General features: G+C 40.1%; 1 protein-coding gene across 5 annotated transcripts in view; it reads left to right on the plus strand.

The window, feature by feature from the left end:
• The window catches only part of WDR7 (WD repeat domain 7), a 353,450-nt gene that overhangs the window by 223,288 nt on the left and 103,557 nt on the right, over positions 1 to 26,605 (plus strand). For all 5 annotated transcript variants that reach the window (XM_060613943.3, XM_060613948.3, XM_060613944.3 and 2 more), the window contains one exon: positions 21,973 to 22,159. In XM_060613943.3, the coding sequence (XP_060469926.1) occupies positions 21,973 to 22,159 (187 nt within the window). The remainder of the gene's footprint in view (positions 1 to 21,972; positions 22,160 to 26,605) is intronic.

Raw genomic sequence — 26,605 nt, forward strand, 5'->3', positions numbered from 1 at the left:
TTCTATATTTAACTTTTATTTGCCTTTTAATTGCTATGGATTTCTGGGCCTGCTACTAGGTACTTTATCAGACTGAAGAAATGGTTCCTATAATCTCTTATCCTCAGACCCAGTGGACATTACAATGTATTTTCTCCAAAATAGAAAAGGCAGTCCATTTCCATTATATGTTGTAAATTGTTGCATTGCCATCCATTTTGGCTGCAGTTGTCAGTTCACTGGGACAGCATTCTGTGAGTTAAGAAAGAATAAAAATGGCAAGCAGGGGATTTACTAGTGTTTTCATGTTGAACAGTTTAAGTGGGGGGGAATACAATTGGCAAATGAAGAATTCTTCAGACTTGTAAGCACAGGAAAAGAATTTCAGGCCAAGAGGATGTAATGTATTAAGCCCAAGCTCATTTAAAATTCTGCTTCGTCTGACCAGCCGTCACATCACAGAGCAGTCTGCTCAGAATGTCTCCAGTGCCGGTTCTGTGACCTCCCAAAGCTTTCCTACAGCAGTTGGCTTGAGTGGAGCAGGCCGCTCTGCTTCTGGGAAGAGAAGAGTTCTGGGCAGTAGCAAGAGTCCTAAAATATTGATGTGACCACTCCTCAGGTATAGCAGTAGTATATAGTTCTATGCACTGCCATTCAAGCTGTTTTCATTGCCCAGAAATCATTACACTGAACCTATAGGTTGTCAATCAAGTTAATTTTGGTAACTGGAAAGTAGACTTTGCCTTTGTGGACATTTATATATAGGACATGTATGTATATATATTTATATAATGTGTTTTTTTAATGGATGTGAAAGGTTGAAAAGTTACTGCCTTTCATATTTAATGCACCCTTAAATCTTATATATGTAGTCACTCAAGTGCACAGAGATGGAAGCCTCATGTGATTATTCTCTTTAAATGCGTGTGTTGCTGGTATAGTGATCCTAAGGACCGTGAAGTACCAAGTATTAGTTTGTATCACATGAAGCTGCCGTTCTTGAAGTCAGAGGCGATAAAATATTGTCAGTTTCACCTGGGTCAACCTAATGAATAGTAAAGTATCAACTCTGCTGTCCTATAGAAAAGCACCAGATTATTAAAGTAAATGGCCTAAGCTAGAACCCAAATCAACAACTGGACAAGAGACAAATGATTTTAAGGAAAATATAGCTAATGAGTAATTTATGACAGTCCTGTACCGTGGTGGCAGAAGTGAGGTGTGGTCCTCACCACCGTATTGGCAGAAAATACTTTGGTCCACAGATTTTTCAATCTCTGAACAATGTGTCTTATGCCTAGGATTATCTAGATCCTTGCACGTAAGTTATTGCACATTTGCTTACGTGGTTGCCTTCCTGACACACCTTCCAGGAGATTTTTATTTCTATACTCTTAGCTCCCTTTCTGACTTTTATTTTTTTTTTTTTTTATTTTTTTTTTTTTTAATTTTTTTAACGTTTATTTATTTTTGAGACAGAGAGAGACAGAGCATGAACGGGGGAGGGGCAGAGAGAGAGGGAGACACAGAACCGGAAGCAGGCTCCAAGCTCTGAGCCATCAGCCCAGAGCCCGACGTGGGGCTCGAACTCATGGTCCGTGAGATCGTGACCTGAGCTGAAGTCGGACGCTCAACCGACTAAGCCACCCAGGCGCCCCCCTTTCTGACTTTTAAATATCAAGCTGCTTGCCCTTTAGTGGTATCGTATATTAGTGCCTGGGGTTCGTACTTGTATTTCACCTTGCTGACAGCCTTGCCTGGAAAGATGCTGTTGGGCAGTACCTTGTCCCCTTTTGAGGTTGTGTATTTTCTACTGGTCTACTTTTATCTCCTGCTATTTTCTAATGATGGGGGTCCCTGAGGTCTTTTATTTCTCTGAATGAAAGTGGAATCTGTTTGATATTATTTTTAATAATCTTCATTCTTGTTGTTAGGTGTATTTTGAGCAATGGCTAGTGAGTATCTAGGATCATAAAAGAGTGACCAGTTGACATGTTTTTTCCATTTTTAATAGAAACTGACTTTTGGGTCGTTCTGTCATTTTCAAGGAAAGTACTGCCTTCTCACTGGTGATAAGCAGTCACTTTTTCCTATTATCCAGAAAGTAATTTATTTAAAATTTCTGATTGGCACCTTGTCTGATTCAACCTTACCATGGTTCACAACATATTTAAATTATAGCGCGCCGTCTACAGAACTCCTCTGTAATGATTCGTTGTTTTCCATTTAATGTGCAGCTAATGCAGCGTTTATAAGTTAATGGGTTGATAAACTTAGAGACCTCTTTTATCTTGAATATGAAAATGCAAAGACTAATTTTTAATGCAGCATTATTTTTCAAAACCTCAGCTATTAATGAAGCTATTAATTAGAAGTGTTTTGCCCTTAATCACTTCCAGACTTGGTACACCACATTCGCCTAACTTTTTGGGCAATTATGTGTTTTTCATGGACTTTTGATTCCAAGGTACTCTGTTGATTTTACCCGGAGCATTATATTTTTGCAAAACATGCTCATGTGGAAAGTAGAGATTGGCGGTTATTCCTGCCTTTCACATGTGGAAACGAAGATGAGTTCATTACTAGGAGAAAGGAATCCAGTGTGCGGAGTCTTTTGCTGTCAGTTATAAAGTGACTATGTGAAGTTCATGTTTAAATGCCTTATCTCACTGAGGAAACTTTATTTTCACATATCCTTTTCTTTGGCTCTTTCCTTCAAAATTCTAGAATCTTTGTGGTGTGGTCATTTCTAAATGAATTATGAAATGTGTAAAATTTTTAACTTGTTTTATAAAACATTGAGAAGATTGGAAGGGATGAAGCAGGTTGAAATAAATATTAGGGCAAATATTATGAGTGCATAAAATTGACAGGAAGCTATTTACAAGTAGAGTAAGAAAGTATGTAGATATTCTCACAGATGTTGAAAGATAAGTATGGCTTAGAGAGCATGTAGAAGCCAGAACTTTGATGAAAAAAGACTGAAAGTTAAAATTAAGCCTAAAATCTAAGAAATACCTAAAGCAATTGAGAAACCTCTATGTTGTATTAATTCCCTTTTTGATTATAGATAGTTTTTAGAAGGTGGTATTAGAATTTCTGTTTTGTTTCTAACTACTCTCATTTTGACGGGTTTAGAAGTACAGATGTTAGTGGCCTAAGAACATATAATCTGAAACATGCAATCTATTCTCTATTTGGTGGTAACGATGCTACTTAAGATTTTATTTATATTTGTTAAGAAATCATACAATTGCTCAAATAAAACTAATCTGATGTGGACATACCTCTGTACATAATGATTCAGAATCCAGAAGCAATTTATATATTCATATATGTATATAAGATACCATAAACAAAGTAAAAAAAAGCAATAAAAATAACAGTAGTGGATTAAAAGAGAGAAACACATAAATTTGTTTTGATTCAAGAGTTCAAAATGATCCTGGGGGGGAGGGTGGGGGATACCACACAAACTTCAGTGTCACTTTTGAATGATGCAAGAGAATTAACTTATTTTGAAAATTGGTAAATAAAGGGAAATAAACATTTATCCTATGTTTTCTGTACAAATGTAACCTAGCATAATCAAATGGTTGATGAGAGAAATTCCTGTTTATAACTGTGTTCTAGCCAATAAATGAAGAAGGGATAATAGAGTATTACTGCTGTACCACCCTGATCAATTAATGGACCTGGGGAATCACTCCTATTTAACAACCCCCAAAAGGAGACAGCCAGACATTGTATACTTCTGGATGGAAGTACATAGCAACATTTAAGGAATAGTAAAGATAAAAATTCAAACCTGAATCTGTTCAGCCAGTTTATAGGACATACAGAGGCCAGGGGAACAGAGGAATGTAGGAATAATCAGCAGGACCCAGATTTTAGAAAATTCTGTGGGACGAAAGCACTGATTTCTTTTAGGAAAGCAGGGGTTGAGGGGCAACCTGTAAATTGAGATTTAAGAGATGTATTTGGATTGTGATTGGAGGAGACAAATGTAGATAAGTGAAGGAAAGGAAAAAGAAGGGGAGAGATAGGGAAGAAAGGGAGAGTTAGGGCAACAGAAAGAAAATCAATAAAATGTGAAGGCTGACCTTCTATATGATGATACGAAATTATAAGTCCCAATCTTTTAGACATATATACTGAAGTATTTGTAGATGAGATTTGCTGCAAAGTAATTCAAGCTGCTGGGGAAAGTGAGTGAGGGTACAGATGCAAACAAGATTGGCCAGGAGCTCCAAACTCTGGAAGCTGGATGATGGTTGCAACAAGCTTTACCATATTCTTCTTTGTGTATGTTTGAGATTTTACATAACAAACAAGATGTCTACCAGTGGAACTGGCTGCCCCACGAAGTGGTGAACTCCATGCCACCTGACTGCATTCTGAATCTGTAGATCTCCATGAGGCCACGAATTTAAGTTTTCATTAAGCTCATCAGGTGATCCCAAACACCAGGATTGGATACCTCTGTGCCAGACCATCTTTGAAGTCTTATCTAATTCTGAGCTTTCTAAGTCTGGTATTCCTTGGAATGGTGTGAGCAAGATGTGCTCTAGAAACTCAGGGACACAGTGGTTGGAGGGACCAGCAAAGCTTGGTAAATAAAGGAAAACTTAACTGAGACCTTGAAACGTAGTTAAAATGTGGATGGTGGAGTGTGAATCAAGTCCATTCATTCATTCCACAAATATTTTCAATGCCTCCTCCATGCCAGACAGTGTGCCAAATGCTTGTGATCAAAACAGTAATGATGATCAGCTTGAACATCATTTGTTATGGAGATCTTGTGTTTACCGTAGAGGCAGTGCTGGTCTTTGAGGACTGGAGCTTTGGCTTCTGAATGGGCTGTACCCATTCTTGCTCTTTACCGTAAAGTAAGCCACACAACGTCTCTGAGCCTCTGTTTTCTGATCTATCATAATGAGGTTGGACCATTCCAGCTCTTGACTTTTATAAAAATATGATAGGTGAAAATATTTTTGCGCTATAGCTTTTGCTGTGTATGTGGACGGTGTGGTCTGTGGCACTGATTTTTGTTAACCCTATCAATACCCACGAAATTTGCTTGTCACTGGGGTGGGTGAGGGTATTTTCTCTTTTTCCTGACTCTGTAATATAGTCCTGTGAACACATATTTAAGCTAGCTTAATGAGATTCTCTCCATAAACTGAAACAGGTCTGATCTTAAGCTCATTTACTGTCTGAGAACAGAATTGATCTTGCCTTCACATCTGATTCACCCTCTATAGATTTTGAGAGGAAGAAAAATAGCATTGCTAGCCTAGTTTAACTAGGCCGGAGTTACCAGGGAAAAGGCTGGAAAACCAGTGTTACAATACTTGTTTGCCCTTGTCTGTCTTCTTGTTGTGTGTTAATACATGCAGATCATTCGGATAAGCAATTCAGTGCTCCTTGAGGGCTCTGCCAGTTAAGGCTCTTCACTTTCCATACACGTTAAAATGATTAAGCGCTTGCTCGATTGTCATGAACCCAATTTATGGTTTCTGGGATTACCATCTGAGAAATAATATGGTGTGTTTCATTTGCAATATTAAATATAAAATCCTTTGCAGATATCATCTTAAGCCTGGACTATGGCATAGCCTATTATTTTTAACTAACTGTTGTGTAGAATATAATGGACAGAATAGGGGATTTCATGTCAGGTAAACCCTGTTTTAGCATTATTCACAGTACGATCTGGAATAACTTATTTAAGGTTTCTGAGATGCGGTTTTCCTCTTCTTCAAAATTGAAACTAATATATTCCTCTCAGGGCTATTTTCAGAATTAAATGAAATCCCACAGGTAAAGCATTCAGGTAAAGCATGCCACCCACCAGGCAGCAAATATAATTTCCCTTCTTCCTTCTTTCCTTCCCTTCCCTTCCCTTCGTTCGTTCGTTCGTTCGTTCGTTCGTTCATTTTACTGGTTTTCCTTACTGTTTGGTAAAATGCTTTATGTTACATATTTTTAAAAGGAGTAAGCATCCTAGTAGTTTTCCTCTTTTAAAAAAGTCCATTTTGGGGGCGCCTCGGTGGCTCAGTCATTTAAGCACCAGACTCTTGATTTGGGCACAGGTCCCGATCTCACGGTTTGTGAGTTTGAGTTCTGCATCAGGCTCTGCGCTAACAGTGCGGAGCCTGCTTGGGATTCTGTCTCCCTCTCTCTCTGCTCCTCCCCTGCTTGTGTGCTTGCACACCCTCTCTCTCTTCTGTCTCTCAAAATAAATAAGCTTTTAAACAGTCCATTTTGAAGTCTTAGGATAGTATACAAGAAAATATCTGCGACTGAGGAAAATAAGTAACAATATCTATATAATCCGGAAGATGGAGAAGAATTTATCAAGAGCCTGCCCCTAGCCTACGTGTTAGGCATGATGCATGTTCTATCATTTACTATTCCTGTCAACTCAAGAAATAGGTCTTTTTTCCATCTCTTTTTGTATCATTAGATGAGGAAACTAATTACCTGAGATCAAACTGTTATCATATTGTAGGTGTAGGATTAGAATCCAGATCTTCCTTCTTAGCTCTTTACTATTCTCCATGGATTTTTCAGTCACGGGAAGGCAGGGGGGTGACTTTGGCCTCCTGACTGGAAGTGGGAGGGGCAAAGTGTGGAGTGGGGTAACACATCTGAATTACGTGAGGACATTTTTTTTTTTAATGTTTTATTTATTTTTGAGACAGAGACAGAGCATGAGCAGGGGAGGGGCAGAGAGAGAGGGAGACACAGAACCCGAAGCAGGCTCCAGGCTCCGAGCTGTCAGCACAGAGCCTGACACGGGGCTCGAACTCACGAACCGTGAGATCATGACCTGAGCTGAAGTCGGACGCTTAACCAACTGAGCCACCCAGGTGCCCCACGTGAGGACATTTTCAAGCGATATTTATGGCACTGTTTCCCTCCAATTTTGCTACCCTCATTCTGTCTGTCACTGTAAGACATTTCATAATATGTCATATTCTGCAAGTATGTTGGGAGAGAAAAAAGATTGAACACTATTGTCCTGTGACATACTGCTTAGATAAGAAATTGTATAAATAATTACACCGAATTAAATCCATACATGGATGTAAAGTCTTGAAAATATTTTGACCACCTTATTTTTCTTTATTGCTCCTAGACAGTTTAGAAGTATTTGGACATGTTTATATGTTCTCAGTATAATAGAAGTAAGTACTATAGTATATATTGTTTTCAGGTTGCACTTAACAGTCACTGACAATAAAATAACAGAAAAATGTATTTCTTATTTTGGTTTGCAAAATACCTCTTGGTTCATCTTTTATTGAACATGAAGACTGGTTTATAGTGCTTTTCAATCTAAATTTAATTATGCAAAAGAATTAACTAAGGAAAATTAAGCCATATATAGCTGTTTTATAAATTTATTAAAAAGCTGTATTGAGGGGGGGGGGGAATATGAAAACCACACACTGCCCAATAAGGTGTGAGGAAGCTAATTGCTTCCTGGCCCTCTCGAAATTACTCAGCCTGAAAAAAGAGAGCACATATTGATTTACTGTATAGTAAATGCCCCACGTCTCTCCTCCTCTAACACCCAGACACTTACCACGCACACACACCCAGCAGCAGTGCCACGGGCCTGCCTACCTGACCACTTCCACCGTCCAGCTTCCGTGATAACAGAATCAGGATGGAACGTTTTCTTCCTTTGTAAAAGGAAATGGCGTACAATTGTCAAAGTGTGCAAAATGAATGGCAGCGTAGCCATTGTATGTATGTATTTGAATGTATGTATCTGCTTTTAAGCTCAAGAGAAAGACGAGTTTCCAAAGGAAAAATACGTATTTCCTGAGAATGTGGTCTCCCTTAATCTAATCTGTTTCTTTGCATACACTAGTATCAGTTAATCTGTTTATATGCATTATAACATTAGAAGCAATGTCAAAACTTAGCCTATTTGACAAATTTGGGGAGGTTCTTACAAAGATGGTGCAAGTTCCCGTTGTATTCTCCAGCACGTTCTTTTGCTTTATTTTGGAGATGATCCACTAATTGAGAGAATGGGCATTTTATTCATATTTTTATGTTATGTTTTAACTCCTGCGTAAGTTCTGTCCTGCTAGTTGTGACTTTTCTATAAACATCTGGTTTCCTTTTCAACATAGACTTTGAAATGCTGGTTTTGATTGTCCCAAAGCCAAATCAGTAAAATTAGTGAGAAGTTTAAAAAAAAAAAAAATCTTACAAACTGCTCCGAAGGACAATCTGTGATTATTCATGTAAATATATGTATTTTAGAAGTGCAATAACGTGTGTTTCTTTTTTGTCTTAATATAAATTATTAGCTATGACTTTTAATTGTGATCTTGGTTGCTTCGATACCGTAGGAATTCATTGTCTTATGGTATCTTGCACTTTATCTTGAAAGGGTCAGAGCATCCGTATTTGCAGAAGGAAGAGTATTTTGTTGATTAGAGCGATTTTCCTTTGTCTCATTTTTGTTACTTAATAATTGCAAAGTGGTTTTTTTTTTTTTATTTTGCTACTTAATAATTGCTAAGTGGTACACACACACACACACACACACACACACACACACACACCCAAATATCTCTTTGGAAATATATTTGCCTTCTCTCTTTTTTGCCATTAATATCTATTCCTCAAAGAACTGTTTCCGCTTTTCATGACGCTCCGTTGATGCCTCTCTTGTAAGTCTACCAGCACGCCTTTCGTCCCAGGATTCGGACGCAGGTCTAGCTCGCTGCTCTAGACAGCCTGCTGTTTACTGCTGGCGAGCTCCCATTAACATAGCCACCACTCCTGGGCTGGATAATGGACTCAAAGGTTAAGAGCAGAGGATCTCAACAGCTCCAATCAGCAGGGCTTTTCCAGGGCTAATTACCTCTTTACTGCGCTGACTCTAATGTGACATGTTTATTGCCTTAACTAACAACTCATTAGCTTAGTTGATGTTTTTGTCAATATTAATTCGTTCATTTAAGCCAAGTCAAAGCTTAAACAAAGATGTCCAGACTGAGAAACGGGCAGCAGAGTGACTTTTGTTTGCTCATCTTTTTTACCTCCCTTACTCAACTTCAATAAAAGAAATGTGTAGAAAGGAAACATTTAGACTGTTTGCATTGAGAATGTTGGTATTTGTTGATTTGCTTGCATGTAAAACGATTCTGAATTTATTTTTCTTCATGGTTACGCTGGCCTTCATCTCACAGTTTACTTAATATTTAGTGTCCACTGAGGACAACTATTCCTCATCTTTGACTCCGTGTCTGAAGAGCTAACATGCAGCTGTTCCTTGTTCCAGTTGAATGTCTTGCTGTGGTTATTAGAAAAGAGATCAAGTACCCATGCACATGATTTCCATTTCCACTAAGCTACTTACAAAATTATGTTGAGATTTATCTTGTAATGATTGCTAACTTACTTAGCCTGCGTGAATTAGTTAGAGAGAGTATGCAATTATGAAGTTATCGTGAAGCATTGCAGTTGTTTGCCATACTTTTGGTTCACATTAATGGTATTTTGGGGGAAATGTCATTGTTTAAATTTCATGTAGTTCGTAATAACTAAATTCTAAAAGCCCTAGAGTAGTGCAGGTGGGTAAAATAATTGAACGTGAGCCTTTGATCGAGTAGTAAGTCAATTCCTTTGGAAAGGTACATCAGCATCTTCAGAACCCTGTAACCCATCTGGCGAGCCCCTCTCACAGGATGTTTAATGGCGTACAGATGCGCAGAAAGTGTTAATGATGATTCCCGATGAGACATGAATGAAGCCGCAGCGTTAGGGGGGTTTCATCTCTGGAAAGACCAGTCTCTGCTTTGAAGGTCAGAGACTCACTCTGATTGGTTGCTTCCTGGAGGTGATCAGGTCCAGAGAAGGCTGATAAAGCTTTCTGTGGAACGTGTTGAGAATTGCATGTCATAAACCAGACATACTCCTATCTGTCTCATCCATTGTCAGTATCTATAGCAGGTAACATGGACACCACATGATCAGTACTTTTAAGAAATCACTGTTACAGGAAATAAAAATACTTTATTTTTAAATAAATCAAATTTATAATCGTATACATTCTGCACTAAATACTGTGATTATATTTACCTTCCTGCTTTCTCAGCCACCATTTTTTCCTTTTTTTTCCTGAATCTGCTTCAGTCAGGCTTTTCTGACTTTAACGCTACTGAAATTTCTTCAGTAAGATAACCCGTGACTTACATGTTGCCAAAGGCAGTAAGCAATTCTTGGCTCTTGTCTCTGTCTCTTGGTAGAATATAATTCCAGCTACATTGAAACCTGCAACTCTGCTTGTCCTTTCCTGTTTCTCCCACCTTGTTAGCCGCTGGTTCTCAGTCTTGATTTCCCCCCCGTCTTTCCATCCTGCGAAGGTGCCTGTGCACCTGCACTCACTCTCTAGGTATTACTTCCAGTCCCATGGCTTCAATGCATGTGTATGTGGACGATTTTGAAATTTTTATTTTTAACCCTGGTTTCTACACCAGTCTCCAGACTCCTATATTCAACAGTTGATCTGAAATCTTCCTTCAGATGTTTGACATGTACCTCAGATTAGAAATGCCCGAAACTAAAATTTGGATTACCGCTCCTGCTTCAAAACCCAAAAAAAACCTCCTCCTCTTCTGTTAACTAATTTTAATGAGTGTCACCATCATCCACATAGTTGTTCATGCCCAAATGCCTGGAATCAGTTTTACTACTTTTTTTGTTTATTTAAAAAAAATTTTTTAATGTTGATTTATTTTTGAGAGAGAGAGAGAGCACGAGTAGGGGAGGGGCAGAAAGAGAGGGAGACACAGAATCTGAAGCAGGCTCCAGGCTCTGAGCGGTCAGCACAGAGCCCGACGCAGGGCTTGAACTCACCAACCCCAAGAGCATGACCTGAGCCGAAGTTGGCACTTTACTGACTGAGCCACCCAAGTGCCCCAGTTTTACTTATTGTCTTTCCATCATATATTCACATCCAATCCCTAAATGAATCCTGTCTGCTCTATCTTCTAAAAAATTTTCTTAATCCAAAATTTACATAGTTCTCATACTCTGTCACTACTGTTTTAGTCCAAGCCATCATTATCTCTTGCTTGAACCATTGTAAGAACCTCCCAGTTGGCCTCCCTAATGTTACCCTTTGCCTGCAACCCACCCCAGTCTATTCTGTACACAGCACACAGATACTGTCTGAATGATGGCAGGTCATGTCACTGTCCTACCCGAAACTTCCATGCATTTCTCATAACACTTAACCCCCTAGGGAAGAGGCCTGTGTGACTGATCCATCCACGGCTGCCTTTTTGATTTCATGTCCTTCCACTCTTGTCCTTATTCACTGCCGTCTAACTACTCTGGACTTTTTACTGGCCCTTAGGGATCCCTACTTACCTCAGGGCCTTTTGTGCTGTTCCCTCAGCCTGGAATGCTTCTCCCACAGATGCCCACATGCTTCTCTTTCATTTCACTTAGGTCTTTGTTCAAATGTCACCTTCTACAGAGTACTTTCCTCTCTATCACTTTCTAGGCTCTTACCCTTGCTTTATTTTTCTTCACCTGACTTAGTACCACTTGACATATCTATTTGTTTATTTGGTCTTTATGTCCCAGCTAGAACGTAAGCTTTGTGAGAGCATAGAATTTGTTGACCTGTGCTTAAAAACAGTGCCTGGAGGAGGGGGGCTCCTTGGGTTAAGCCTTCAACTTTGGCTCAGGTCCTGATCTGAGTTTGTGAGTTCGAGTCCCACATCAGGCTCTGTGCTGACAGCGCCAGGGCCTGGAGCCTGCTTCGGATTCTGTGTCTCCCTCTCTCTCTGCCCCTCCCCCGCTCACACTCTGCCTCTCTCTCACTCTCAAAAATAAATAAATATTAAAATAATTAAAAAAAAACAGTGCCTGGGACATAACAGGCACCAGTAAATATTGGATGCATAAAGGATCACTTAGCTAGTAAGATGCTGAAGCTAGAACTTAAACCCTGGTGTCCTTTTGCCTCTTACCCAACTGCCCACCCACTCGTTCATGCTGTTTAACCATCCTACACCTTTTGGGAACAGGACATAGAAGTATTTGGATCATTTAAAGATTCCCTACATTAATGGATTTTTTTTTTTTTACTTCTTTGGTATCATAAACACTTGCTTCTATTATTTTACTTCTTTATTGCTGACCCTCAGAGTGTCTGAAAATCAGCACTTTTTACATTTCTGAGGCAGAATAAGGTTATTTGCAATAAGTCATAACTTTCTGATTATAGGAAGGTAAGACTCCCTAATTTTAGCCTGCCATCCAAAATATATTAAATACGAAGAGCCAACATGAGATTAAATGTCATTGTATGATACAACTTAATTTGAAATTCAGTAAAACCGAAAAAAATGAACTTTGAATCAAAGATTATTTGGATTTTATTGTCGTGTGATTATAGGACAAGAAACAGCAAATTATGTTGAAATAGGACTGTTTTGATAAAACCGATAGTAAATTAATGAGTTCTTAAATATCTTTGTTAAACTGTCTCCTAATTTAATAGTTACTTTATGGTTTTTATTAAATGACAAGTTTTTGTGCAATATAGGATGTAAAAAGTTTAACAGTTTCTAATAACTGCATTAATACAAGGCATGTAGTTATAGAAGTGTTTGCTAATTAGCCCATATCTATGAATAAGGCACACTACATTGGAATTATTTTTAATTAAATCAAGTTTCTGTATAAAGCAAAGGAATAGAATTCCAGATGGCACTCTGCCATCGTTGTTCTTTGATGGACATTAACAAGTGGGAAAAGGCTTCCTTTACTTGGTTACACTTTGAAATAAGTGGCCAATCATTATTAATTCATTTTGCACTCATTGTAATGGCATAAATCATCATAAATTCATTTGGTTTAAAGTGCATATAATGTGTTCTCCCATAGGAGTTTCCTTGTAATTGAACTATTAATTAATGCATTTTTTTAATATGACCTTTTTTTCCCTCCTCTGTTATACAGAGCCAAGGGTGGTTAATGGCCATTTCTTCATTCATGATATTTTTTAAGTAAGAGGAACAAGTTTGTTCTAACTAGGCCTGTTGACTGGCTGGACTCGTCTAGGAAGGGCCAGAGCCCAAGAAAACGGTTATGTATATCAACTACCAGTGGGATACTAGTAATAATTATGAAGGTTCTACAAGAACTCTTTGAAAAATTCTGTGAAATGCTATGGTTTTGTAATAATTCCCGTAAGAAAATTTCATTCTCTCTTGATAAATATGGCATGATGCTGGCTTCTGTTGGCATTTCCAGTTCTCGAAACTCCCTGTGGCCTCTGGTTTTCTGACAGCATTGGCTGCCATAAAACCCAGGTTCCATTGGCCCGCAGCAAGGAGGCACTCCATAATGGAGGTCTCCTGTCCCTTTGTTATGCAGTGTCCTTCCACATTTCCTTCCTTCAGTCCCTTCACTTATCCAGTGCTGTTTCCTTCTTCGTTCAGGCTATAATGGTTGCTTAGAAGGCTTGTAAGAGCTCATTCTAGAATCTGCCTATGAGGTAGCCACAGGATTCTTGTGAGGTCTTCATGCTTCAAGGGAGGCATGGGAGGAAAAATATAGCCTCTCCTTGAAGGAAATAAAAAGTACAAATAGAAAGCTAGGGAAAAAAATCAAGTTTACAACTTTTTAAGTGATTCTTTCTTATTTAGTGCTATTTCAGCCCAAATAGAAACTGCAAAAAACAAAACTACTACATGATTTGTGTTCACATCATGAATATATGTTACCAAGATCTATGGGTTGTATGAAAATAAAGGTTTGAATTTGTGTTAAAAGTGTTGTGTTGGTGTATATAACTGGCAGTTGACTGTGTGTGTGTGTGTGTGTGTGTGTGTGTGTGTGTGTGTAAGTGAAGAAAAGCAGCCTATCTAATAGACTGCGGAGAACTCAAGGCACCACTATTATCAGGTTGATAGAAATGAAAGAGGGGGAAAAAAGTAAAATAACATAAAATTATTATTTACTATCAAATGGTGCTTAAAATAATATCCAGTGTTTATTTGCTTATAGAAATATATAACTACAGGGGCACCTGGGTGGCTCAGTCAGTTAAGCATCTGACTTCGGCTCAGGTCATGATCTGACAGTTTGTGAGTTCGAGACCCGCGTTGGGTTCTGTGCTGACAGCTTGGAGCCCGGAGCCTGCTTCAAGTTCTGTTTCTCCCTCTTTCTGCCCCTTCCTCTCTCATGCTCTGCCTGTCTCTCTCAAAAATAAATAAACGTTAAAAAAAATTTTTTTAAAGAAATATAGGACCACAGTTTTTTATAGTTAATAAAGTGTTTTCATATAATAGGCATTCCATAAATGTGGGGTGTATTGATAAAGTAAATCTACATTTTGTAATAAGGATGAATACATGCTCCAGAAGACAAATTCATTATTACCTAAGTAATAGCATTCGTGTGTGTGTGTGTGTGTGTGTGTGTGTGTGTGTGTGTGTGTGTGTGTGTGATGGCTTGTATGTTAATCTTTGAAAGAGTGGTCAGCATTACCAGCCAGATACTACAAAAATGTTTTGAATTGGCAGTTTGCATTGGTCAATTCATGATGGGGCAATATTCATCTTGCCAAAGCAACAAGTTGGCCATGGTCTAACACTGTCAGCTTTTTAGCCACAGGTTTTGTAGGCTTGATTTTGCTCTATCTTTTCTCATTTTTAGTGTTTTGCTGTTACAGCAAAGCATAAATATTTTCTTGCAGCTTTGGTCTTATGTAGCACTTTAAAAAAACAGTAAGATTAAACTTGGAACACTTTTTAAAAAAATGCTTGAGATAAAAAGCTTGAAATAAAATAGCTCTAATATATGAGCTATTATTACTCTTGACTGCACGACCACAGAAATCAAACCTTCAGAGGGTCTAAGTTAGTTGTGATTTATCTAATGCTGTATTTGAGCACTTTCTGCTTTTCAAAGGGTTTTATTTTGATTTGTTTTCCACCGTCTGCATTTTTGGTAGTTCATTTGTACTTTTGGCTACACATACATGGTGGGGGTGGTTGGGGGGGGCATGGTGATGGTGTGCTACAAGCCGAACTCAAACTATGAAGCTTTCGCAGTATCTGTACCATTTACCTATCTTTGAGTGAGAAAAACTAGTAATTTGAAAAATGGACATTGAATATGGTCCCAGAACAATGCCAAATTCTATCCTGTAACCAAGTGAATGAGGAGCCTCTGGGTACTCCCGGTTAAGAGCCAGAGAACTGTAATAGAAATCTGAGTCGGGATACTTACAGTGGAGGAAGGTGCCCAGGATAGTACATTCATTACAAATGGCATTTGTTTCCAAATTTCAGGTATCATGGGCCAGTAAAATGTCCAAAAATGAAACTTGAGAGTATATAACAGTGTTTTACATTTTTTATTTTGCTCACTAGAGCCATTAAAAACTAGTACTATCTTCATTTTTTAAAAATCTTTTATTCACCAAAAAAAGAAAAATAGTAAGAACATAATCTTAGAATAAGCACTCCTTTAAACTGAAAAAATTTAGCTTTATGAAAAAGACTTACTACATTGTTTATGTTTCTGCCATTTCACCATAGAGCCGTGGAAACTTTGCCACAGCCCAGCATAGGTTTGTAGCAGACTCTTGGAAATTTCTGATCGGTGCATAATTTTGCTGACTGTGCTGGGCACATACAGGGTAAAGTAATTCTCAGTGTGTGCCAAAACAACAATTTTTTCATGATAACTGAATGTAAAGCATGGTGTTAAGCCTTGTGCCAAACAAAAGTATTTTCAAAAAATCTCATATAGTGCGGGGAACTCATTTAGCAGATGTTAAAAGTCAATAAAATAAAAATAAATAAATAGAATTAGATAAACTGCAGCTAATAAAATAAATGCCAAAAGATGCTATATTGTTATTAAACGTATGAGTAGTAATTGCTATGTATCTATTAAGATTTGTTTATCTTAGAGGGAAAGAGTGAGTGCGTGTTGGGGAGGGGCAGAGAGAGGGAGACAGAGGATCCATAGCAGGCTCCTTGCTGTGAGCGCAGAGCCCTGCGAGGCTCGAACTCAAGAATTGTGAGATCGTGACCTGAGCCGAAATCAAGAGTTGGCTGTTTAGCCAACTGAGCCACCCAGGCACCCCTAATTGCTATATTGAAAAGGATTTCATTCTAAGGTAAGCAGAGAATTCTAGGGTAGGGGAATCACTAGCCACCTTCTCCAGGCGATTCTCCCCTTCCATGTGAACAGAACCCCTGTATCATTGAAGGTGGCAAAGTTGTCAGCTAATGAATTACATTTCTTGTGCTTCCTTGAAACTAGGAGAACCGGTGTGTGGTATAATTCTGACCAGTGAGATGTAACCAGACGTTAAAAAAGAGGCTCGACTTAACTGGCACAAGTCCTTTTGCTCTTTCAGAATTCTGCCACTTCCTGCCTAGAAGGTGGATGCTATGCTAGATGTGCAGTAGACCATTTTGTGACCATGAGGCAACTGAGTTAGAGCCGAGACAACTGCAGGCATCTTGGTGTGGCTATATTTAGCTGTTGAACCAGTGACGGCCACCTTCTGATTGTATGAGGAGCAGCAGCTGAAATTATGCCTTAATTCGGAAGGAGGAGGAGATTGATCATAAGGGATATAGTTTTGAATCCATAGTTGGATAGAACATCATGAATAAAATGCTGTCGTAAAGACACAAGTTGTGTTCAGACCTGTGTACTGGCCCCATTACACATGCATGGCCTGGGCTCCAGAGGCCTGGACTCCTTACCCAGGCCTGCAGCTAACCACTTGCCTTCTACAGTTCTCTGTTATCTCACCTGAAGCATAGGAATCGATGCTATTTTTCTAAAGTCCTTTCGATTTGAAAATTCCGTGATTCTAATTAATCTATCTGGCTGGGAATGAGTAGATCAGAATTAACAGGCAATAGGTCTTGCCCCTTTCTAATCACAACACAACCCAAATATTGATCTTTCTAAAATGAAAATCTAATCAAACCTCTCCTTTGCTTAAAACTTTCCGGTGGTCCCCCATTGTCACCAGAATAAACAGACTCCTAGCATGGCGTATGAAGCTCTTTGTCATTGGGCTCTAATAACCTGTCCTGCCTTGTGTCTCACTGTTCTGTTTCATCCACCTTGCCCTCTTTTCTCCCTTGCCCATCACCTCAACCTCTCCCTTCTCCCCCAACACAATTTCCAACCAATTAAACCCTGTGTAATCCCTTTATCTGGTTGTGTTCTCTCTCATTTCCTGGTCTTTAGACATGTTCTTCTCTGTCTTGCTATCATCCTCTCCTTTGAGTGGCTAACTACTACTTATTCTTTGGGTGTGGGTATGGAAATCCCTTTCCCTAGAAGCCTTTTCATACCTATAAAATGGGGTTAGGTGCCTGTCTTAAGTTCTGTCTTTTTCTTTCTTTCTTTTTTTTTTTTTTTTAAATGTTTGTTTATTTTTGAGAGAGAGAGAAGGCCCAAGTAGGGGAGGGGCAAAGAGAGGGGACAGAGGATCTGAAGTGGGCTCCACACTGACAGCTGAGAGCCCGATGTAGGGCTCGAACTCACGAACTGTGAGATCACGACCTGAGCCAGAGTCAGACACTTAACCGGCCCTAAGTTCTGTTTTGACACCTTGTCCTTATAAGTCTTCTAACACTATTCAGAATATATTCAAATTACCTGTTTGCTCACCTGTCTCCTGAACTGGAATGAACTTCCTTGAGGAAAAGAACTCAGTCTTATTTCCTTTTGTTTCCCCAGTGTTTATAGTGACACTATAGTTATCACATAACTGAATCTTTGGATGGAGAGGCTGGGACCAAATTACAGAAAGCCTTGAATGAGTGTCAGTCTAGTTTGTTGAACTTTTTAATACTGCCACTAGAGTGCCTTTTATGAGGGAATCAGTCACGATGGCAGATAAAAGCTTCATTCTCCACCTTGCTTACTCAGTGAGGCACTGTGGAACAGTGGAACATCTACATAAAATACATACGTATTTTTGTGCAAAATTAGATTGCATCTCATACAGATTAAAATACATCCGTTATTGGGTACCACCGGTTTAAGGAAAATTCTGAGAGATAAAAGTTAAAATTCATAATATTGTCATGAGACTTTTTTCTGTCAAAAAGGAAGATAACTATCAGTGTCTTAATTTTAACTTTTTATCACCTTGGTCCATGTTGCAGAGTGGCTCTCTTATGGAATCATAGATCAGATAAACCCTCAATTACAGAGTGCAATATGAGTTGGAAAAGGAATAAATTTATCTATCCCTTTTTGTTATCGTAACAACCATTTTTTGAAGTCTCGTTCCTTAATATCAGAAAGAATATATGATTAGGAAATTTGAAGTCTTAGGCATCCGAGATTATTCCTTGAGAACATCAGTGTCATTATTCCTGGTAGCATTAAAGTCATAAGCATCTTATTAATCAACAAGGCTAGAAATCAGAAGGTTTAACTTGAAAACTGTCTTCATCTTATTTACAGGTTTTGCTTGGAATAAGTTGTCAAGACAGATGTGGAGTTTTAACTTTTTCTGCCTTTGTAATTCCAAAACAGACCAAAATAATCATACTCCAGTTAATAAATTTAAATTTTTTTTAATGTTTATTTTTGAGAGGGGGAGAGAGAGAGAGACAGAGACAGAGTGTGAGCGGAGGGGGGGGGGGGGGGCTGCAGAGAGAGAGGGAGACAGAGAATCCAAAACAGGCTCCAGGCTCCGAGCTGTCAGCACAGAGCCCGACGCGGGGCTCCAGCTCACAAACCGCGAGATCATGACCTGAGCACAAGTCGGACACTTAACTGACTGAGCCACCCAGGTGCCCCTGTATTTACTAGATTTAAAATGTGTGTGTTAAATAGGCCATTTTCCTCTCTCCTTCTCCTGGTGCACACATGGCCTGCCAGACCTGTGGGGATCTTGGCTTTGTGTTACCCAGAGATGGTGATTTGAACGAAAGAAGAGATGCTGTATGAGAATTTTACTGACAAGATCACTGAATGAAATGGAAAGTGATTTACAGGAAGGGGTGACAGAGCTGTAGGGAACCTGCATTTCCTGCTGACCTGGGCATCCTCACTGTGAAGGTAGATCACACTTTGCGGGGGGGAAGCAAATACCCTGGGGGGCCATTGCAAGGCCAGGGATGTTTGGAAGTACGCTTACTGATTCTCCCTTTTCTGTCGTTTCGTTGGAAGGTAAGTGATCACATCCTTTATGCTGTCCTTCCTACTTTGTCAGAAAAATGATGGAAAATCTCAAGAAATCGGCCACTTAACGGTTTACTTTGCTCTCAGGATAAAATTGTCAGAGTGGCGAGGCAGCTGTCTCCAGAGTTCCCATACACAGGCTGCAAGAAATCAGCAAGGTCCCTAGTATTGCCAGAATGCTCCTGCCTGTAATGAATACAGAGATAGTGGAGTGCCGTTAAGGAAGATGATGATTGAAATGCTATAAAACATTGTACTTAAGAAACCTTCCTTCCCCTTCACAACATTGCTCACCAAGGATACACCTTCAGGGAGCCCTGTCCCTTATGGGGAAGCCGTGGCTACGTGTGCTTCAGGATGTCTGCAGAGAACAGCAGTGGGGGGTTCTCTGCAGCTCTTACAACTTCCTAGAAGTAAAGAATAACAGAAAAGTGGTGGATTTCTTAACATTTTGAAATAATCTGACAGACTGGGGCCGGGAGCTGCATTAGAAAGGTACATGCAGTAAAGACAGATATATTTACACTTTAGGTTCATAATGTGTGCAAAGTACTGTGCTTGGTGGTTTGGGAGATACAAAGTTACGTGAAACATAGTTCTTACCCTCAAGGAGCAACAAACTTGATGCAGAAAAGGGACATGGCTTATATTGTAAAAAATAGCATGTGGCAAGGGATGCGTAGGTGCTAGCAGAAAATAGAGACCAGTGGGCCACCTTTTTTTAAAGGAGTTTATATTTTAATCATCCACAAAACTTGAAGCTTTACATATGGCATCTACATGGCTAAATGTGAGAGTAAAATTTGCAAATACATGTATAAATGAAGTCATGCATTTCAGGATGTTTCCTCCAGGAGGCTCTCCATATATAAGTACCTTTTCAGCTTATGGCATGAGTTGTTAACCCAAGGCCCATGGTCTCCTTGAAATTCTTCTGCAGAATTTGGTGGCTGTGTATATGCATTGTATGTAGTTTTCTGGGGAAAAGACTGATGGTTTTCAACAGATTCTGAAAAGGTCCTGTGGCAGAAGATATTTTGAGCCAGCAATAACAAAGTGCATTCTCAGACTCTTACCTGGGCTTTACAGCTTCGTTCACTTCATCTCATCTCTGTTGCAATCCATTCTCCTTGAACAATTGGCTAGAACAGGGGCACCTGGGTAGCTTAGTCGGTTAAGCATCTGACTCTTGGTTTCGACTCAGGTCATGATCTCACAGTCTATGAGATCAAGCCCCACATCGAGCTCTGTGCTGACAGCATGGAGCCTGCTTACAATTCTCTCTTGCCCTCTCTGCCTGCCCCCCACTCTTCTCTGTCTCTCTCTCTCTCTTTCAAAATAAATAAACTTAAAAAAAAAATTGGCTAGAGCATAAACACGAGTAAATGTTTTTATTTGTTGAATGCATCAAAGTTTATATGCCATGCTCTTAATTTTGAGAACAGACAAGCTGAATGTGCTGTTTGTGATGAGCCCTGACTGCTGTTTGTGGAGTGCCCCCGGGTGCTGGGTGCCAGGCAGGACACCTTGCACGCCTTCATTCATTTAACACCCGGGCGCTTCGTGAAGGATAGCTGTTCTTACCCCCAGTTTACAGACTAGGAAGATGAAGCTCATGAGTACTGTCCTCAGCCCTTAGTAAGATATGAAACTCTGGTGACTCCCCTGTCTGAAATCTGAAGCATGTGTACCCCTTAACCCGTCGGCTCTGCGGTGCTATGACTTGTAAACTGTTCTGTTCCTTCCCCTCAAGAAACAGACAACCTCTTCTGAATTGCAGCTTGCTCTTCGCCACCCGGGTTGCAAGCTTAATGGCCCTTAGGCGTATGTATACAAATCGTTGGCGTTTTCTTCAACATAAAAAAGTACATGTCAATTAAAATCTAGATCATTTCATCAGATTTCAAAGTAATATTGAACTTTTAATTTGTTTACCAAACTCGCGTGAAGAATTTACCACATACCTGGCCTCACTGTACTGGACCAGTAGAGTAGAATGTGGAGAAACATAGATGCATGTGGGGGAGACTTTTTACAACTACCCCTCTCCCTTCTCCATCCCTCATCCCTGCTGGTAAGCATCAGCTGTGATGAGAAGTGCGACTGACAGAAGCAGTTGACATGTGAACTCTTAGGTGCAGAAGAGTGATGAGTACCGCATAACATCATTTGAAGCCATCTCCAATTTGTGCAGTGCTGGGTAGGGAAAAACCTTGTTAGGAAGTTAGGGTGCCTGATATGTTTCGAAATGATATATACTTATTCATACGTAATTATTATGTAACCAAAGCCCTTTAGAACATGGTATGAAATACTGTAGCCTAGCTTATTTGTTTAAAGTATGTGGCTGGGAGCACCTGGGTGGCTCAGTCGGTTAAGCGTCCGACTTCAGCTCAGGTCATGATCTCGCGGTCCGTGGGTTCGAGCCCCACGTCGGGCTCTGGGCTGACAACTCAGAGCCTGGAGCCTGTTTCAGATTCTGTGTCTCCCTCTTTCTCTGACCCTCCCCTGTTCATGCTCTCTCTTTCTGTCTCAAAAGTAAATAAAGGTTAAAAAGATAAAAAATAAAAATAAAGTATGTGGCTGAAGAAACTGTAAACTTGGGGTCTTTTAATAATCTTAATGTTCAAAACCCCTTTTCAGTTAAAAAAAAAAAAAAGAAAGAGAAATCCAACATGGTTTACATTTTGAAAATACGCTTCAAAGAAAACATCACCAAAGTAAAATTTCTCTATTGCTCTGTCTTTTATTTTGTAATTTCAGGTAAGGCGCTGACATTTCTACTGTTGCAGCCCCCAAGCCCCAAACTGCCCCCCCACAGCACGATCCGAAGAACAGCCATTGATCTGATTGGCCGTGGCTTCACAGTCTGGGAGCCTTACATGGACGTGTCTGCAGTCCTCATGGGGCTTCTCGAACTTTGTGCTGATGCCGAGAAACAGCTCGCCAAGTACGTGCTCAATCCCAGTTAATACGGACGGGTTTTGTTTGTGTTTTGTTGGTTGGTGTTTCGTTTGTTTATTTCTGTTGGAGGTCATTGATGGCCCTTGATAGAGTGTGCATTTTTAATAGACAAAAAAAAAAAAAAAAAAAAAAACAATAGACAAACATCTCTATATATGAAATGTTGGTTATAGACCATGAAAGGGAAGTATATTTCTATAATTTGGGCACAGTTGGGATTTAGCATTGATTGATTGATCTATGACATAGTTTTTCAATTATGCTTATTGGGCCTTTTATATATAACATTACATATTATTACCTAGTAGTAGTGTAAACATGTCACTTAGAAGGAAAATTATATTTATACTTGCTCAGAAATGTTTTACTTATAATAGAATACATGGACATAGTTTGGGGAGTTACCCTTCATACTCACAGTGATTTTTTAAAATAAAATTTATTTATGGGCACCTGGGTGGCTCAGCAGGTTCAAGTCATGATCTTGCGGTTCGTGGGTTCAGGCCCTGCATCGGGTTCTGTGCTGACCGCTCAGAGCCTGGGGCCTGCTTCGGATTCTGTCTCCCTCTCTCTCTACCCCTTGCCCACTCGTGTGCACGTGCATGTGCACTCTCTTTCTCTTTCTCTCTCAAAAATAAATATTAAAACTTTTTTTAAAAAATAAAGTGTATTTATTTATTGAGAGAGAGAGAGAGAGAGAGAGCACACATGCGAGTGGGGAAGAGGCAGAGAGAGGGAGAAAGAGAGGATCCCAAGCAGGCTCCCTGCTGTCAGCACAGAGCCCAGCATGGTACTCTATCTCATGAACTGTGAGATCATGAGCTGAGCCAAAATCAAGAGTCGGACGCTTAGCTGACTGAACCACCCAGGTGCCCCTCATAGTGATTTTTAAAATCACGCTTTTTAAGGCTTCCCTTGCGCACAGGATATGACTGACCATAGGAGGTTGCAGAGATGAGGGTCCTGGGAAAGGCAGATGAGTTGAGGGAGCCACTAAAGTCAGTAGGAAACTGTTGGTAGCCAAGTGGCCAAGAATGATGGGAAGGGGCTTGGGGGTGGTGATAGAGGTTCATCTTGACTAATTCCCCAGAGGAAGGTGTTTGTTTTTGTTTCTTTTTAGTATAGCCATCTTAGCTGGTGGGAATTCCTAGTCAGGAATCCTTGAACTGGCCCAGGTGCCTCTCTAAATGCAAATGTTGTCACCTCTTTGATTTTTCTCAATGGGCATTTCATTCTTATCTTTGTTAACCTTGGAAAAATCTAGAAATCTCTGCCCTTTTCATCATGGTTGTCTTTCTCATAGCCCACGGTTTCCTTATGACCCAGCATGGCTTTGGGCCTGTAGTCTTTCTGCTGGCTGCACTAGGCTCGGGAAGTGGAGACCGAAGAAGCTAGTAGAGGCTGGACTGTGGCTTTGCCTGCAGATTGGGTATTCCTGGCCCCGAGTCCCAAGATGGGTTGGTAGGAGAAGGAATTTCTCCAGGCAACTGCCTGCCCCCCCAACTTCCTGTCATACAACCACACTTCTAAACATCACCTCTGTGTCTCCCTAGCTGTACGCTCTTCGGTAGGTCACTTCACCTCTTAACCTCGGTTCTGTCTACAAGTTGGAGTTAGGTAAGCACCTGCCTCATAAGGTTGATATTAAGTGTGTTTGTATTTGCAGAGTGCTTAAAAGAGTACGTAGCACATGTTAAAAGGTTGAATGGATGTTCCCAACAGGTGGTAGTGTCAGTGGTGACGCCATCCATTGTCATTGTTTCAATGTTCCACAGACCAAGAGCAGCTCATTTCTAGAATGAATAATTGACATAATGGCAGCCAGCATAGGTTTTGGATACAGGAGGCCTGCAGTTCTTGATTGACTTTAAGAATTAGGAAGAAAGTGAGCCTGTGAGTTGGAAGCAATAGTAAGAGGCAGCTGGCCTTTGTGCAAAGCCCAGAACATATTTCCAACCCTTCGCTGTCCCCCTTGGCTGCAGGTGCCCTGTACAGCCTCCAAGGAGTCTAGAATTTTGTTTTGACCTAATTTTATAGCCTATTTTCAAGGCTGATCTAAACACAATTTCAACAGTGTGCAGTCTTGTTTTGTTGCCTGGGAGAAGTAATGGGCTTTATTTTAGGCATAGTATTTAAAATTTGCTTTGTTTTGTTTTTAAATCCGTGTACACAAAGTTTCTATCAGCAAACATAAAGATGTGCTGTGTTTTATCTACATGTAGTATGTCCACAGACACAAATACTTTAGCGCTTCAGTACGTAATTTAAATCTTGCTATTACATCCTTTTCTGTCATGAAGATTAGTATAACTCTCTATACACAGCTCTGAATAAATGAATGTATCAGCATGTAGCCTTGAGGAGTCCAATGTAATTTTCATCATGATAAATTGCATAATAAGCAAGAAAATGTTTGCTTATTAATCTATAACAAGATTTAGATTGAAAATGGCCTGTTCCATCCATGAATACTTGGTACAGGCTGTGGAAGGACCAAGATGGGGCAGAATGGAGCAGGGACATGCACAGGGGGGACCCGCATGATGCCGGCCTCCTGGGCCACCCTTTTGTGCCTGATTTGCTGTGTACATCCTAACGGTGCTCAGCTACCTTGCTTCTGACTGCGATGTTACACATGCTTTATGAGGAAGCTTTTATGGTAGGCTTGTGCTTTTTTAAAATTCCAGTTCACGTTAATTGAAAAAGAAAAAAAAAATACACAACGCTTCCCTCTTGATTCCCATTCTTGTGAGTTTGTGAGGGAGGAGACTGAGGAGGGTGGCTAGTCCAGGCTGCTGCCTAGTTCTGGAGACCACAGATGATAGCAGAGTTTCTTTCTTCCTCTCTCTCCCACATACTGACATCCTCTGTCAGAGATGATTTCTGAGAGGTCTCCTGCAAGACTATGGGTGGCCCCATTGATAGGGCATTTTTCCAAAATTCAAATGACTTTCTTTTAGAGATAGAACTGAGAATTTTCCATCTTTGAAATAAAAATAAAACCAGTTGGTTTCTAATATTTTCAAATATTTCACCAAACCTTAAACTGTGTTAAGTAAGCAAGCTTTTACTGAGTAGTTGATATTCGGAAGGGACAGTATGGGGTATTGTATAGTTACAAAGTTGCATCAAATAAAGATCCGGTCTCCAAGGCACTTGCTGTCCGAAGGAAGGGTAAGATGTGTCTGGAGGTAATCACAGATGGGAAGTGAGAAGCAGTGTGAAAGGTATGGACGCCCAGAGCATTGGGGGGCAGGGGGGGGGGGAGGAGTCACGGCTGGGTGCTCAGAAAGGATGCTGGAAGAGTTTTCTTTGCATCTTTCATCGGGATAATTGTGAGGAGGGGCAGAAGAGCAAGGACCTGCAAAAGACAGACGGGAAGTACAGGCATGCCCAGCAGATGCCCAAGTGCTCCTTAAAACGCAGGGCAAGTGACCAGACACACTATTTTACATTGTATTCATTAATTCCTTGCAGAACCTCAACTGTGGGGTGTGCCCAAGTAAAACTTGAACATAAGCCTCTTCCCGGTTATCTCTGGGGAATAGAATTCCGGGCTAAAAAGAGGATGGGTTTTACCTTTTCCTTTATAAAATGATGATAAAAATGATAATAGAAGATCACAAAGCAAATCCGAGAGAGGTTCTGTCTCTTGTCCACAGAAACACCGGTCAGTGAAAAAGGTGAGTTTCAGACCTAGGTCTCGCTGACCCAGGTCTGCTCCCGCCGCTCTCCACCTCGCGCCTGCGGAGTAATAAGATAGCCTGTTCAGAGGACGTGAAAGTGCTCAAGTCAGAGTTTTCAGCGTACTTTCAGATTTTAAAAACACACTGAGGGAAATCATTGCCATCACGAGTTTTGTACCTTCTGGAAAAATAGCCTATTTAAATATCAGGAAGCTCCTTGAGTGCCTGGGCCATGTATTATGCATGTATTCATGTTTATTCATAGCACCTGTCACATGATTTGCATTCAATAGACACTTAATTAAGTCATAGAATTTTAGAGATGAAACTCTTCAGCAGCATTCAATCCGGTGCTCTCAAGATGCTATTCAATAGAAACAAAGTTGGGAGAGCTAATACAACTTGCCTGAGATCTCAGCAGTACTGGAGGAGTAGAGACTGTCACTCGAGCCTCCCGACTCCCATTCTGCTGTTCCCATACCCGTATGGTTATGCCACCCTTTATGTGACAGACGATCTACAGGTAGACTCTCTGGGGAAGTTTTTAAATTAATGATTATGGGCTGCTCATTCATGATGGACCGTTGAATAGAAAATGCAGGCTGCATTGCATTGAGATCATAGGTAGAGCCATCTCAACAAATGGTGAGAAAAATAGAAACATGTAGTATTATGTTTTTTATAAATCCATCATTTTTTAGATCAGCATGGTTATGTAAATAAGGATACAGTGTTAGAAACGGTTG

The sequence above is a fragment of the Panthera onca genome, chromosome D3 (assembly GCF_046562875.1).
Source record: "Panthera onca isolate mPanOnc1 chromosome D3, mPanOnc1 haplotype 2, whole genome shotgun sequence".
Classification (NCBI taxonomy): Eukaryota; Metazoa; Chordata; class Mammalia; order Carnivora; family Felidae; genus Panthera; species Panthera onca.